Source organism: Podarcis liolepis (assembly GCF_965112155.1).
Source record: "Podarcis liolepis genome assembly, chromosome: 10".
NCBI lineage: Eukaryota > Metazoa > Chordata > Lepidosauria > Squamata > Lacertidae > Podarcis > Podarcis liolepis.
In genome coordinates, this window is record NC_139562.1 from 74,081,143 (window position 1) to 74,097,999 (window position 16,857).

Consider the following 16,857-nt stretch of genomic DNA (forward strand, 5'->3'; position numbering starts at 1 on the left):
GATGCCTGTATTTAATAAATTACTGTTTTGTTTAATTTGAGTGACAAAATATTAAGTAAAAGAAAAGAACAATAAGGGATAAATTTGATAAAATTAAGTTTAGGATTTGCTGAAATAAGTTCAGAAATTGGGATGTAGAAAGGGGAGGTTTGGGGGAGTCAGAGAAGTGAGGTTTATGAAAAAAGGAGAGGAAATTATACATGTTTGTTTGTTTCTCTATTTGTTTGTATTGTTCATAAAAATGTTGTAAAATCAATAAAAAATATTATAAAAAAATAATAATTTGATCCTGACCTTTTTAAAAAAAAATACATTCACTGGAACAGGACAAATTGTTATTGATCTTTATTTTCTTGATCTGATCTTGAGGGACCTAGCTGGATAATTCAGTTATCCAATCATCAATATTAGAATTTAATGTAAATATATTACAATTCATTGCAAATCATCAATGTATAGTAAACAGCAAATGATTTTTTAAAAAAAACATTTTTGAAGTCTCTCATTATTTAGATAGCTTAGTGTCCACTTAAGACTTCAGTGTCTTGAGCAGGCTTCCTCAACCTCAACCCTCCAGATGTCTTGAGACTACAGTTCCCATCATCCCTGACCACTGGTCCTGCTAGCTAGGGATCATGGGAGTTGTAGGCCAAAAAGCATCTGGAGGGCCGAGTTTGAGGAAGCCTGGTCTTGAGAATAAGCGCCTCTGAAAATAATGGAATTTATTTCTGAGTACAAGATTGAAATGTATTTCCACCCATGGTATTATACAACCTTAGACTTATTTACATAAAGAAAAGTTCTCTCTCTCTTTTGGGTTTGTCAATAAGTTGCATAAAGTACATCAATCAGAATAACAGATGGCATATTGGCTAACACAGATCCCAATCCATTATTTGTAATGAAGGCAACAGGATTTTTTGCATGATGAAAAAGTAGCACTTTCCCATATTTTAGTTGGCATTGTTTGTAGGTAATTAAACCTATTCTGAAGAATATTTTTTTCTCTAACAGGAAAAGGTATCTTGAATTTCTTATGCTAGCATATTAATCCTATGAACAGCTAAGTAGATGAAATACCATTTTCAAGCAGGGTTAAAAAGCCAAAACTATATTTTTGGTTTTTCACTTCAACTAAAGAAGTAACACACATTTTGGTTTTGTGTGGATTACTGACCCTACTTTTTAAACTACTAACATCTGAACCAGTACTGAATGCTACCTTTTTTGCTGACTTTGGAGATTAATGATCACAATTCTCCTTTAAAAATGTTTTTACATCACCAAGTTGCCTTACAAAGTTGGCTCTCTTTCTTTGCATGTTCTAAGAATAGATGACTGGATGTCTCAACCTGGGGCCTCCCATTGTTCATAAGATTAAAGTACTCTTTTCTCCGCCTAAAGAAACATAAAATTGCAATACAATTGTGAGTAGCTTATTGGGAAGTGGCTGAAGGAGAGAGGCAGACTGAGCTAAGGATTCTGGATTTTGTTGCTGCTGTTTGAACTGGAGAAATGAACCCATTGCTACTGAAAAGCAATGGCAGAGCATGACACTTTAGTTACATGTATCAGGACCTGTTTATGTCCTATCTAGAGTAGTATGAGCATTGCCATCCCATAGTTGCTTTCAACTGTTCTAGGTTGTTGTTGTTTAGTTGTTTAGTCGTGTCCGACTCTTTGTGACCCCCTGGACCAGAGCACGCCAGGCGCTCCTGTCTTCCACTGCCTCCGGCAGTTTGGTCAGACTCATGCTGGTAGCTTCGAGAACACTATCCAACCATCTCGTCCTCTGTCGTCGCCTTCTCCTTGTGCCCTCCATCTTTCCCAACATCAGGGTCTTTTCCAGGGAGTCTTCTCTTCTCATGAGGTGGACAAAGTATTGGAGCCTCAGCTTCATGATCTGTCCTTCCAGTGAGCACTCAGGGCTGATTTCCTTCAGAATGGAGAGGTTTGATCTTCTTGCAGTCCATGGGACTCTCAAGAGTCTCCTCCAGCACCAGAATTCAAAAGCATCAATTCTTCGGCGATCAGCCTTCTTTATGGTCCAGCTCTAGGTATTATCTGCAAATTCTGTTCGTGTAATTGATATTTATTTCATGGTTACAAAGTAAACTAGTAATTCTGCTTCTTAACAGGGGGTGCCACTCTACTTAGCCACATTAGAAAATTTTGTAGATGTTTCTGGTGGTAGTCTAGGAGCAACTATGCTTGTCAGTAAACAAGCTGTTGTAAAAATCACGACCAGTGTCAACTCCGGGCTTGGGAGGGCCCTTAGGCCCTCCCTCCTCTCTCGGTGTGGCTCCCTCCTCACCAGCAGGTTTGTAGACACTTGCCAGTGGGTCATCTACTGAGGTGTGGCCACTTGGAAGATGCACAAGTAGGCTGATCCTTGATGCCAAATGGGGCCTTAACCCTTAAGTTATTCTCAAGGAATCTGACTGTTCATGGACTCTCCCATTGATTGCTCTTCAGGTAGTAATAAATAATAATAATAATAATAATAATAATAATAATAATAATAATAATATTTATACCCTGCCTATCTGGCTGGGTTTCCCCAGCCACTCTTGGATACTAGGGGCTCCAAACTTGCAATAAGTCACAGTCTGCTGGAAATTTGGTTGAGAGGCTACTGTCTGGTAAATGGAAGCCATTTGATTCACATGATTTATTGGTTTTTCACCAAGATTTGAACCAGTGTCTTTCTCACATCATTTTAAACCATGTGAACAATAGCAGAAGCAGCTTCTCTCTCCCCCCCCCTCTTTCTCTCTCTCTCACACACACGTATCAGTAGGCATGGCCCTTTACAGTGTACAAGAGGACAAGTTCCTGCCCCGAGGAGCTTACAATCTAATATTTGGCACAAAGGAATGGGAGGGAAGCAAAGGCAGGGGTAAACGGAACAGAACACATGATGGTTTCCATTACACATACTTAGGCTGAGTTACAATCAAGCACGAAAACTAGTGAAAAATACATGAGTTAAAAGCGTCATAGAAAAGGTGGGTCTTGAGGAGGGGTGTGAAGGAAACAACGGAGGTGACAACTCTGTGAGGCAGAGCCTACTGAGGGAGCAGACGATCTTTGGGAGGCTGAGGGTAGTGGGTCTGAGAAAGTGATGATCACAGGCAAGGATGTGCTTGGATAAAAGTAGTGAGATACTTGTGGTGTGGCAGGGAAATAACAAATACTGTACTATGTGCTGGATCTGGGAGCAGAAAGGAATACAGTGTAGGAATTTAAGATGGGTGTCAGTTTATCAGAGCAATGAGAGGGGAAGGTTTTGGCAGCAGAGTCCAGAACAGAAATGAGGGGGACCAAGGTGAGTCTATGGAAGACCCAGAATGGATAGGATTCCAGTCATTAAGACAGGACAGGGACCCAGGTTTCTGCTGAAGGTACAGGTAGGAAGAGGATTATTTGTAGGGGGTGCAATGCTGTATAGGGAGAAGCAAAATGACTGAATATGGAGACAGAGGACAGAGCAACCAATATGTATGAGGAGAGGAGAACTTTGGAGTTAAGAAGTTTGGTCTCAGGCATACTGAGTTTGAAACAATGACAAAGCATCCAGTGAGACTTACTAGCCTGCAAGTTGGATATGTAGAATGGGAGGGGAAGGAGGGCAGTTTAGGGTCAAGGGGCTGAGCTGGGGGTCATCTCTGTAGACACAGGTAACTGAAAGTCATGGGATTTTATTAGGTTACCAAGGAATATCGTGGAGTGAGGAAAATAGCAGAAAGCTGCTAACAGAGAGACACAGGACCCCAACACAGAGAAAGAAATACGAGAACACAGAGCTTTCCGTAACTGAAACATTGGAAGATAGGAAGGAAGAAAATCATATGAGCACAGAATTGTGGCCAGTTACAGGTGCCACATAATACCCATTCCACATGTGAAAGAAATTATTCTTCCATTGTGGTGGCATCTACACTTTGGAACTCAGACAAACATCTCACCTCTTCCCCTTTCCTCAATATCTGATCAACCCAAAACATGGCTCCGTCACACAAAAATTTGAAGCAAGCTTGAATATTAAAACTGCACATTTAAGATAAGCAGCTGCTGAATGTTACCTTTAAGGCCAATTTAAGCACAGGAAAACTGTTTCTTAACATTTTTAAACCTTAAGTACAAAACTTATCCACTTCTAGAGAAAACAAAGATCTCTAACAGGAGGGCTATTTCAGAAGGCTATTTCAGAGTCCTGTCGAGAAGAAAGGGCTGCCAAGGCTTTCTTCTTGGCACGAGCCTGACTGGTCAACCCTTTTCACAATTTGAGCCCATGCTAGGGTTCTTCAAGGTGCCTGGTATTAGACTTAGACTACAGGTGGGTGTTACCCTTATACTAAAAAATAACCTCCAGACCTAACGATCCCTCATTGCTACTGAGCTGTCAGCGGCACAAAGTGTTAAAGTTTGTTGGGTCGTATAATTTTGACCCACTGTTTTTTTAAATGATATTTATTAAAGTTTCAAAGAAAAGAATTACATGAATTAAAAAAAAGAAAAAAAGAAAGACAAAAGTAAAATTAAAAGAGAAAAAAATACAAAATACAAAAAAGAAAGAAAGATAAAAAACACTTAAAAAAATACACCAGTCTTTCCATACCTTACATTCATTTCCTTGTTTCCCTGACCTCCTCACACCTCCCTTTTTTGTATTCCAATTCAGTTAATTAATTAATTCAGCAATTTCTTTCCCTCTTTGTTTTTATCTTAGTCCTTTAACATAATATATTATAACTTTGGATTCTCACCTGTTAACAATCCATTTTTACATACACCTTTATAACATTACTGCTTAAACCACTTAACTTCATTCTGACATCATTCTAACATTCATTAATTTTACAATATTTCTGTAAATAGTCTTTAAATTTCTTCCAATCTTCTTCCGCCGACTCTTCTCCCTGGTCTCGGATTCTGCCAGTCATTTCCGCCAATTCCATGTAGTCCATCACCTTCATCTGCCATTCTTCCAGAGTGGGTAGATCTTGTGTCTTCCAATACTTTGCAATAAGTATTCTTGCTGCTGTTGTGGCATACATAAAAAAAGTTCTGTCCTTCTTTGACACCATTTGGCCAGCCATGCCCAGGAGAAAGGCCTCTGGTTTCTTCAGGAAGGTATATTTAAATACCCTTTTCATTTCATTATAAATCATCTCCCAGAAAGCCTTAATCCTTGGGCACATCCACCAAAGGTGAAAGAATGTACCTTCAGTTTCTTTACATTTCCAACATTTATTATCGGGCAAATGATAGATTTTTGCAAGCTTGACTTGCCACCTGTATATCATTTTCATAATATTCTCTCTTAAGGCATTACATGCCGTGAATTTCATACCTGTGGTCCATAACTGTTCCCAGTCAGCCATCATTATGTTATGTCCAACATCTTGTGCCCATTTAATCATAGCAGATTTCACCGTTTCATCCTGTGTATTCCATTTCAACAGCAGGTTATACATCTTTGACAAAATCTTAGTTTTGGGTTCTAGCAGTTCTGTTTCTAATTTTGATTTTTCCACCTGGAAGCCAATTTTCTTGTCCAAATTGTATGCCTCCATTATCTGATAATAATGAAGCCAGTCTCGCACTTTGTTTTTTAATTTCTCAAAACTCTGCAATTTCAGTCTATCTCCCTCTTGTTCCAAAATTTCCCAATATTTCGGCCATTTGACCTCCATATTGAGCTTTTTCTGAGCTTTCGCTTCCATTGGTGACAGCCACCTTGGGGTTTTGTTTTCCAGTAAGTCCTTATATCTTATCCAAACATCAAACAATGCTTTCCTGACAATATGGTTTTTAAATGCTTTATGTGCTTTGACCTTATCATACCACAAGTATGCATGCCATCCAAATACATTATTAAAACCCTCTAAATCCAAAATGTCTGTGTTTTCAAGAAGCAGCCATTCTTTCAACCAGCAAAAGCTGCTGATTCATAATAAAGTTTAAGGTCTGGCAGGGCAAATCCACCTCTTTCCTTTGCATCTGTTAGTATTTTAAATTTTATTCTAGGCTGATTGCCCTGCCAGACAAATCTAGAGATAACTCTCTGCCACTTCTTGAAGCAATCCATTTTGTCCAAAATTTGCAATGTTTGAAACAAAAACAACATTCTAGGCAATACATTCATTTTTATCGCAGCAATACGGCCTAGCAGTGAAAGCTTCAAATTTGACCAAATTTCTAAATCTTTTTTCACTTCAGACCAGCATTTTTCATAATTGTCTTTAAATAAATTCCCATTTTTTGCTGTCATGTTAATCCCCAGGTATTTCACTTTCTTAACCACTGTTAAACCTGTCTCATTCTGAAACCTCTCTCTCTCAATCGGTGTTAAATTTTTCTCTAAGACCTTAGTTTTTAACTTATTCAGTTTAAATCCTGCAACCTGACCAAATTCTTGAATCAGTTCCAAAACCCTTTTAGTACAGTGGTGCCTCGCAAGATGAACGCCTCGCAAAACGAAAAACTCGCAAGACTAAAGAGTTTTCCGTTTTTGAGTCGTTCCGCAAGACGAATGTCCCTATGGGCTTGCTTCGCAAGAAGAAAGCCCATAGGGAAATCTCCGGGGACCTCTTTTAAAATGCTGGCGGTCGGGAGCAAAGACTTTCGCCCACCGCCAGCCTTCAGAAGAGGTCCTTGACCTATTCTGAAGGCCAGCGGGGGGCAAAAGTCTTTGCTCCCCCCCGCCTGCCTTCCCGGGACAGCGGAGACTTCTCCGCTGTCCCGGGCGATCTTAAAATGCTGGCGGGCGGCAGCGAAGCCTTCGCTGCCACCCGCCAGCATTTTAAAATCGCCCCGGGACAGCGGGGGCTTTTAAAATGTTGGCGGTCGGCAGCAAAGCGCTCCTGTCCCCGGAGCTTGCAGGGCGGGAGGTGGGGAGAAGGGCTTTTCTTCCCACCGCCAGCCTTCAGAACAGCCTTCTGAAGGCTGGCGGTGGGAAGAAAAGCCCTTGTCCCCCCCCCCCCAGCCTTCAGAAGAGGTCGGGGGACAGACTGTCCCCGGACCTGGTCTGTAGGCGGTTTCCATAGGAACGCATTGATTGATTTTCAATGCATTCCTATGGGAAACCGTGCTTCGCAAGATGAAAAACTCGCAAGAAGAAAAAACTTGCGGAACGAATTAATTTCGTCTTGCGAGGCACCACTGTACTAGATTCTGGCTCCTGTAACGTCAATACTAAGTCATCTGCAAATGCTCTCAACTTGTACTGTTTAGCTCCGACTTATAATTTTGACCCACTGAGTCAAACGGCCCTGCAATAAATTTGATTTATTGCCACTCCGACAAACTTCAATGGCGCCCACACATTTCCACTCTGCGCGCTGCCACTCTCCTCAGTGGCCGGATAATAGCAGAGTTCACACGCAGCATAAAATGGTTTGTCTGTGTGGTGTCTTGAATAACTCAGCTCGACACCAGGCTTCTAATCTAAAACTCTATATTTAGTAGCATTCAAAACAGAAAAGAGAGAGAGTCCCGCCTACTCCTACTCCCCCCCCGGACGATCTCTATAATCGCTTCTGCATGCGCTGGTTTTCGGGTGATCCTGGGATCTTACAAGTAGTTGTTTATGACTGGCCTGATTGAGCATTGCTTCTTCTTGTTAGCCCCACTGGAACTCCAGTTATTTCCAGACCCTGGGGGTCACTGGAGGACTGGTGATTCCTCCTGGCAATTCGCCTGGTGCGCACTGGATCACCAGTCCTTCCTCGCCCCCAGAATCCAGTCAACCGAAATTCCTGGCTGGCTCACCAAACTGTTATAAGAAAAAAAACCTGCCCCTTTTCCCTTATGGGGTATTCAAGAGCCCATATAGAGTCCTTAAGTGGGTCCCCTATTGGTACGAGAAAATAACAGGCCAACCAGAGTATATTGAGAAGCAAAGTGGCTACTAAGTCTGATCTTTATTAAACTGTTGCAACAGGGTCCTCACTCACCACATGCAGGAGGGAGGAGAGAACCCAGAACAACGGTGCGCAAGCCCTTATATAGACTTTTGAAGTTGCCCACCCTGTAGCCCAAGACCACCCCCCGAAACATCATATATACATCACAGAAGAAGGCGGTCTACAGCGGAAATCCTGTTTGCCAGGATACCTGATAATGGTCAGGTAGGTTTGTGATGGTTAATAGTTTAGTTCCCGAATCCAGGTCACAGGCTCACCCTATTCATACACAAATATGCCCTTAAGACAGGATTTGTAAGCAAAAGACAATGGGGAGACTTTCCCATTTCATTTCTCCTTGCAGAGAAAGATTTGAGGTCAATTTGGGAGAGTCAAAATAGCTTCAGGATAGCTCTCCTATACTATTTCAGACACGTGGTTTATATACTTATATGTTTGCCTTGTACATTTATGAATATTTTATTTATATTTAAGACCTTAGAATTCTTATGACACTGGTTTACATTTTTTTGAATTTTTTAATTAATAATCTTACTGTTTTATTCTGTTTGTAAACCACTTTGAGGTTTTCTACAATCAAGTGATACATACAGCTTAGGAAATAAATACATTAAATTTTTTAAATTGTATTAAAAGGCCTGGGGGGGGGGAGAATTTCCCTGGTGCTAGAAAGACATGAAAGCGGTTCCAGGCAAGTTTCTATAGTGAGACCATTCCATGGAGAGGGCTCTAGGTGAGAGCAGCAGGGTTGTCAACCCCTCAAATGAGACAGCAGAGGAAGAAGAAAGGGTTGAGGCGGAAGAAGCAGGGAAAACTAGGCAAAGAAAAGGAAGAGGGGAGATCAGAGCAGATGGTGTCCATTTTTACACTGAAGAAGATGGCAAATACTATATTTAAGCAGACCATAAAAATGTTGACCCCATTTGCTTGGCCTGTTCTATTGGGATAGCCACCATTAGCTTGAACTAAATGGGCTAATGCCATAAGAAAAAGCAGTTGTGTGATGGTCTTTAGAACACGGGAAAAAATGCATCCACTGGGGTTTTGAAATGCGCTGCCAGCTGGAGTTCAGCAGTTTACAGGCCCATACGAAAACTCAATGTGTGCTGAATTCTGCATGTACCAGCAGTTATCACATGGCCAGCACCGCTTGAAGCGCTCGCAGCTCACAGCCCATGCACCATGCCAGAGCTGACTGCAGAAATGGGCCAGAACTTCTCTGGTCCAATCTAATCTCATTCTCTCCTTATTTGAGGCATACGTTATAGTTCACAGTACTCCATCTCTCTATGCTTGATACCCACAGCTGCTCTCCCAACTTATTATGTACAATCTGTCGTTCTATCAGTGATCAACAATCAGACTGACTACCGAACCAGACCTCAGCATAGGTTGGGACTGAACAGCTTGGCTGTGATGTAAAGTATTATTCTCTGCCACCCCACCCAAACATCTTCCTGAATTTCCTATCTGTTTAGGGTTGCTATACATCCAGACATACACAGAATACTGCTGCAGGAAGCAGTGTCCAGGAGGAAAGCGGCCAAAATGTCCGGGAAAATCCAGTTCGAATAGCAACCCATGTTGGCAGTGCTGTTTTTGGTGGGTGTAATTTTTTAAAAAGCTCAAAAACGTATTTTTTTGCGATTTTGCCGAAAAAGTTCAACAAATTTGGGCAAAACTGAAAGAAAAAACTTTTGTGTCTGGATTTTCATTTTTTAAAATATGGCAACCCTCTAACTGTTACATTCTGAACTTTTCTTCTGTCATCATGTGGACCAGCAAGTTAATATTTATAACACCAAAGATGTGATGCTCAAGAAGTAAAATGATGCCCCAGATTCACTACTGTGATGTAAAGGCAAATGCACACATTATAAATAGGCCTCAGTATGTAATTATATGAACATATTTACCACCTGAAGGTATTTCTGTCCAAAAGCATTAAGGTGCCACACACACTAAACATACCACTAAGCAGCATGGAATTTTTTTTAAATATGCAAGCACCATCACACTAACTGCACTACAATGCCAAGAATGTCATCAGTAGCAGCAAAGATAACATACAAGGAATTCATATGCCTATAAATAAAAATACGGGACTGAGGAAGAGAAAAATTCAGCTAAGAAGAAAGGCGCATCTAATACTTCAGGCGACTCCTCTATTTCAATTCTGAAATACATGCCAATGTCTACACAAGTCTCATTAAGTCCTCTAAGAGGAAAATCTATGCAAAAATTAAGCTGTTTGGCTTAAGTAAAATGATAAGTACCCTCCGGATAATCCCATCACTGACAGAATCTTAATCAGATTTATGGCCCCAGAAGTACTCTCTATCATCTCAGCATACTAAGGTTATACACCATTGCCAACCAATATAGCAGATGGTGTGGCAATCTATAGCTGACTATTGCAATGGGGCCTTTCCCCAGTTAATAGTCCCCCCTCCATCCAACCTCTGGGAATTGCATACGTATTGCTGATTCTTTTCTTGCTGCCCTCAAATCCTATGCTTCTATAGCTAGATTTCAAGCACGTGATCCCAGTGATCGCAGACAGGAGGAGGAGTTATGCTAAGACTAGAGTAGACCACGTCATTACTGAGGAGGCAAGTTTAGTCACTGTCTGAAAACTATCCCTGCCTCTGGGTCTGCCCTGACCAGAAGGATACAGGTATCAACAAGGGTGTCCCACATGACCGTAAGGTGCTGCTGTGCAATGCCAGGACAATGATTCATAAGACCACTGCCATCCATGACTTGATCATGGATGGAGGACTTGACCTGGCATGTGTAACAGAGACCTGGTTAGACATGACATGTCCTTGCCATTGCTTGTCTGCCAGGTTTCTCTTACACACAGCAACCCAGGTCATGTGGGGAAGGGGATGCAGTGATTTTTAGGAAGTCATTAGTTTGCACCAGGCAACCTACTGGGGAGACCCAGTTTTCTGAGTGCATGTTCTGGAAGTTGGACAATAAGGGCAGTACAGGATTCCTATTGGTGTACCGGCATCTCTGCTTCCTGCCTGAGCTGCTTCAGGTTGTGAAGGATGTTCTCCTGGAGACACTTAGTCGGGTGGTCCTAGGGGATTTTAACATCCATGCTGACACACTCCTACAAGTGGCCACTGAGGACTTTGTGTTTCTGAGGGATTGGGTAGGCAGTTGTGGGGGACTCCCTGGTCTTGAATGGGGCAACTATGCTCCTGAATGACCAGGTGCATGCACAGCCTGGGAGTCATTTTGGACTCACAGTTGTCCATGGAACAACAGGTTAATCCTGTGTCCAGGGCAGCTGTCTACCAGCTCCATCTGGTACACTAATTGAGACTCTACCTGCATGCGCACTGCCTTGTCAGAGTGGTACATGCTCTGGTTATCTTCCGCTTGGACTACTGCAACGTACTCTATGTGGGGCTACCTTTGAAGGCGACTCAGAAACTACAACCAATCCAATCCAGATTGCAGCAGCTAGACTAGTAACTGGGAGCAGCTGTTGGACCATATAACACTGGTGCTAAAGGATCTTTACTGGCTCCCAGTACGTTTCCAAGCACAATTCAAAGTACTGGTGCTGACCCTTAAAGCCCTAAACAGCCTTGGCCCTGTATACCTGAAGGAGCATTTCCATTCCTGGACACTGAGGTCTACCTCCAAGGGCCTTCTGCTGGTTCTCTCACTGAGAGAAGTGAAGCTACAGTGAACCAGGCAGAGGGCCTTCTCAGTAGTCGTGCCCTCCCTGTGGAACATCCTCCCATCAGATGTCAAGGAGGTAAGTAACTATGCAATCTTTAGAAGACATCTGAAGGCAGCCCTGTATAGGGAAGGTTTAAATGTTTGATGTCTTACTGTGTTTTAATTTGTTAGAAGCCACCCAGAGTGGCTAGGGTAACCCAGTCAGATGGGCGGCATATAAATAAACTAATCATCTAGTGTAGCTTGAGTGTTATGAATCTGTTGCAGAATGTTAGGCTGAGTGGACTTTTCTTTGGTCTACAGCGCCAGCCTTACTAGGCCATAGTTGGCCTGCCAGTTGCTGAGGGCCATACCTCAAACACATTAAATGCCTCACACATTAAAACTCTGAAGCACACACACTTACACTATGGCCCAGTTTGGACAATTATGTCAGCTTAATAGGCTAATATCCTGCATCCTGCAGGATCTCTAGACTATAGTAAGTCAGGAAGTCCCCAAATGGCCATAGTTTCCCATTTGGTTTGAACTGGGAAACTATTGTTACCAGGTTCAGAACAAGCCAGGATCTTAAACCATATTTTAAAACTGATTTAAGTTACCAGCCTGTTTGGAACCTGGCATCTATAGTTTCCCAGTTCATGTAAAACAGGAAACAATGGCTAATTGGAGACTTTCTGGCTTATTGTGGTGTGTCAAGAAAGAAGGTGGGAAGGGCATCTTCCAAAAACGTTTTATGTGATATACATACATATAGATCAATTATACAATATATTTCATGCATCTAAGCTAATATTTGTTAAGATTTAATGCCTACCTTAAATACTAAGAATAATTGCACTCCTAGTTCAACACAAAACTAAAAAATGAGGACTGTACTATGGAAAGCCAGTGTGATGTAGTGTGTTTTCTGGACACAGCATCCTTAGACCAGCCATGATCTCTCAGGTAAGGCTGTTGTGAAGTTTAGATAACCCCACCCTTACTGCTCTAAATACCATGTGCCCCAACCAAATACCCACAGGAAACCAGAGATGTAGACTGCACAGCTGCTGCCAGCCACTCACTATCAGGCATGGAAAGCAGAGGGTACCAGCATAGGAACACGTCTGGACTATGGGGTCCATAGTGCTGAACAGGGCAACTGAACCCTGAAATGCTAGATGTGTGAATGTGCCCATTGCCAGCTATATCAAATATTTCTAAGGAATCCCATTGGTTTGTAATCCATTATTATTTTGTTAGCTCCTTAAAGACTAACACAGCTTTTGTGGGATAAGCTTTTGTAGGAATAGGCTCACTTTGTTAGATGCATCAGATGGTCTGGTACACAGGCATGCCTTTCCCCTTTGTGGAATTGCATAGAGACTACGCAACTGGGGTTGGCTATAAATTCAGAGTTTCTTTAGAGCAGTGTTTCTCAACCTATTTCTGACTTTCCCCTTCCAAACATGTTTTCTTCCTGTCACCCCCTGTCCTACTGGTAGAAGGGTAGCTATTTAAATGTGGGGTTTTTTTGTAAATAGAACAATTTAATTCATACCGGTAATTTTTATAATTTATACAAAAGACAGTTCCATAAAAAATTATACTTTAAGTACTTCTCGATCAATGTGACCCTTGTGCTTGATGACCAGAAACAAGCTTTTTTATATCTAGTTCTATTGCTGTGAGAGATAACCACATCATGCACCTTGCTGTGAGGGATAACTGCACCCATGGACTTGCCCATGACAAACGAGATGCTTGGTGCACGCAGCGGAGGAGTGCGGAAGTGGGAGGGAGAAGGAAGCAGAAGCGACACTGACACAGAGTGTGTGTGGTGCTCCATCCACTGGGAAGCACAGTCACTTCTCTGTTCACTCTGCTTCTCTGTTTTTTATTTTCTTCATTTCTTTTCTGTTTTATTTTCTCAGTCACTTCTGTTTCCTTCACTTCTCACTTCCCTCTGTGGCCCCATGTCTCATGCTATGCGCTCCCCCCCATTTACACGATTATCACCTGCGGCCCCCTTGGAATATCCTGGGGGCCCCCAAGGGGTAATTTGGCCCCCGGTTGAGAGATGCTGTGTTTGAGTTTATGTTGCAGGAAAAGATCTGCTTGATGATTAAAAAGTGAGATGATGTTTCTCCACACACAGGTATATTGAATCAGAGACTTGCTGCACCATTTTGCCTTCACTCAAAACTTGCTCACTTCTCTTCTCATTCGGACCCTGTCCTTTCTTGGTGTGCAGCCATTCACTGGCTTCCCAGCTCCCTTTGCATCCAACACATACTTGTCCTTAGCTTTAAAGCTCTCTGTGGCAGATGCCCTTTTTTCTGTCTCCATAGCCTTATACGTCTCAAATCTTCTCCTTTAGCTCCACAGCCCTCCTCTCCCCAAAGATGTCTTGCTCCCTTGAACAGCTCCATCCATTCATTCTCTGATGCTCAGAACTCACTCCTAAAACACCTGCGTGCTGCCGCATTTCTCTTTCTTCAAACTCAAATAAAAACTCATTTTTATCAATAAAAAAGCCTTAGGCTCATGACTTTTAGTCTTCCACGTGACAAATGAAATCAATCCAAAGTATGTAAGTGAAAAAGCATTTGTTCACCTCTTGTTACCTTTGTCTTTCCCATTCCTCCTCTCTGCTGATTTGCTGCTTGTTTTCCACTTCCCTCCCTCATCGATACACCCTCTTTTTATATTGTGTAAGCTCCTTGAGGCAGTGAACTGATTTTGTCTTTCTTTGTTGCCATGCACTCTAAATCTGTAATAACGATCAAACATGTCATGGTTACTTACTCCTGCTGAACGAGTTGGTCTTATTCTGTTTTTCCTGTTACTGTCTTCTGCTGGCTTTATGCTATGACTGCTTCCTGGGCAGAGAAGGCCTGTGGAGAGAAAACAAAAACAAACTTATGTGCACTACTTTTAAAAGAAAAAGAAATGGGGGGGGGGGGAGATACTGCCTTTTCACTAACATTATAGCAGATCTTTAAATATATATATTTTAAATAAAATTCCAACTCCTTAGGATTTAAAACTTGTTACTAATGTGTACATCTATTCAAAGGTCCTAATGCCTCAAAAGTATATTTCTGATCTTTAAAACAGAATAAAATTTTATTCTGGTTCCTTTAAAGACTGTTATAAATCTTTTAACGTTTAGCAAACAAGTCTGCAACAGAAACTATATTTAAGCACATTTATTTCCCAATAGGCTGAAGATAACCATTTTCATTTTCATTTCCACCTGCCTCTCACTGTGGTGCCAGTTGGGTCTATGGATGTGTCCACAGTACCTTCTGATCCTGTTTTGTTAGATGGATGAATTTTGAGTAATGTAGACAGATTTGCAAGCAATTTACCCATATGTAATGCATTTCTATACATTATTTTCTCAAATATATTCATTTCATGCACATTTCCCCCTAATATATGTATTTTTGTAAACACTGGTTGGCTGGAGAACTGCATCACATAATTTGGATAAGTGAGAATTTTGAAAGATGGCTGTGTTTCAGTTCTTATTTTGTTTTGGAAACTGCAAATTTGATAAATCTGGTTTTAAATAAGAACAGAATCCAATTTCTCCCTCATCCCTATTTCTGAAACAGAAGGCTTGAGCAAGTGATTGCCATTCAATTCCAAGTGCTCTTGGAAGAGGCTGCTTATCTCAATTCAGGCCTGGGTTTAAACTTTTTGGTGTAGAAACTGCCTTGGTAGATAACCTATGCTGGGAGAAGAACTGGGGGAGTTCAATATCAATGAGATAAAAAAATGCAACTGGCAATAATTTAATTAGCGCTTAAAAGTGAATGTGCCATGGATTGCCGTCTCCGTAGTTCTGAACAGCTATGATCTGTACATATAGTCTTAGCACCTGCTTTGTGGTGTCCATAGGCTTCAGTAAAAACTAAACAGACAAATTCTCTTAAATAAAGCCATTAATCATTGTTTTCTTGGACTCCCAAGTTACACAATGTGGCTATAAAACTGCTGGTAAATATAGTAGGTATGCAGAGAAAATGCAGTATCTTAATAGCCACATATTTCAAAATCACCGATCTGCCAAATGATCATTAATAGCCACAATGCATTTCAAACAATAGTGAATTATTTGCACTGAAATAAAAGAATAATGATTGTATTTGTCTATTTGTTCTCCACAGAAGGAAAAATACATTTTGTTATGGGTTTCTATGAAGACTTGCCAGAAAAAAGAATCACTACAGCTTCCAATACACAGTGAAACAATTTTGTAACATCCTTGTTATTAGCTCATAATGTGGATTAAAAACAAAACTAAGTTAAGCACGTTTAGGCAACATTAGCTCTCGGTAGGAAAGAATGGGGTGCAATGTTAAATACAAAATAGCAAATTTAAGTACTCAAAGCATTTTACAGCATCTACATTATCGCAGTAAACATTACAATAAATTTGTACAGTGGGTCCAGGGGCGATCCACTCTGAAATGGACCAAGTGTCAGGGTCCCGAATCCCAGAGGGGGCCCCGAGGAAACTGTGGTCCAAATTGCTTAAAGGTTCTAGGTCTAGTAGACCCAATTTGAGTCGCGTGACTCAATTTTATTGTTTTTTCGTTGCATGTTTTTTAACAATCCCAGCGTTTGAGAGTAAGTAGCACAGAAAGGTGTGGTGATCTACCATGGAACAGCCCCATTGAAGAAGATATCAGTGGTTAACCAGACTTTGTTGCTGGTTGCGAAGGGCCCCCCATGACTGCTCAAGCTTCAGAGCCCCCAAAATGTAGGCCCACCACTGGATGGGTCAGCATTATTGTGCAATTATGGTGAGAGAGAGTAGTTTGCCTAAGGCTATCTTGTGAAGTCATAATAGCTGAGGCAAGATTTTAAGTAGTTTCTTCAAGTTCTCACTCTAACAGGTAGGGAGTGTTGAACTCTCTCTCCACCTGATGCTTTCTGCCACAACTTGTCATCCCAGGTGATTCCTCCTCAACTGAGTTCGATTCAGTCCTCAGGACTAGTTGAGGAAAATGTCTGGGTCAGAGGTTAGGGGGTTGGGGGGAGAGCAAAGGAAGAGATTAAAACCTCTGCACCCACAGCCTTTCTACCCAAAATCCCCCTGGAAGCATTTGAAAGTAGTCCAGATCTGCTGCTGACACCTGTAGTTCCACCCTGAAATAAGGCAAGAGATGCAATAGGCCTAGGCCAGGGGTCAGCAGGCCTTTCCAGCAGGGGGCCGGTCCACTGTCCC

The 16,857-nt window shown here is 41.7% G+C and overlaps 1 protein-coding gene across 9 annotated transcripts in view; it reads right to left on the bottom strand.

Moving 5' to 3' along the window:
- LMNTD1 (lamin tail domain containing 1) overlaps positions 1-16,857 on the bottom strand; it is a 234,282-nt gene that overhangs the window by 56,503 nt on the left and 160,922 nt on the right. For 8 of the 9 annotated variants that reach the window (XR_014516765.1, XR_014516766.1, XM_083464182.1 and 5 more), the window contains exon 10: positions 14,424-14,512. Coding sequence is in view for 6 of the 9 variants with exons in the window: in XM_083464182.1 (XP_083320308.1) it covers positions 14,424-14,512 (89 nt within the window). In the remaining 3 variants the exon portion in view is untranslated. Of the gene's footprint in view, positions 1-1,222; positions 1,399-14,423; positions 14,513-16,857 lie in introns of all 9 variants that reach the window. The other variant, XR_014516767.1, reaches the window with a different exon arrangement.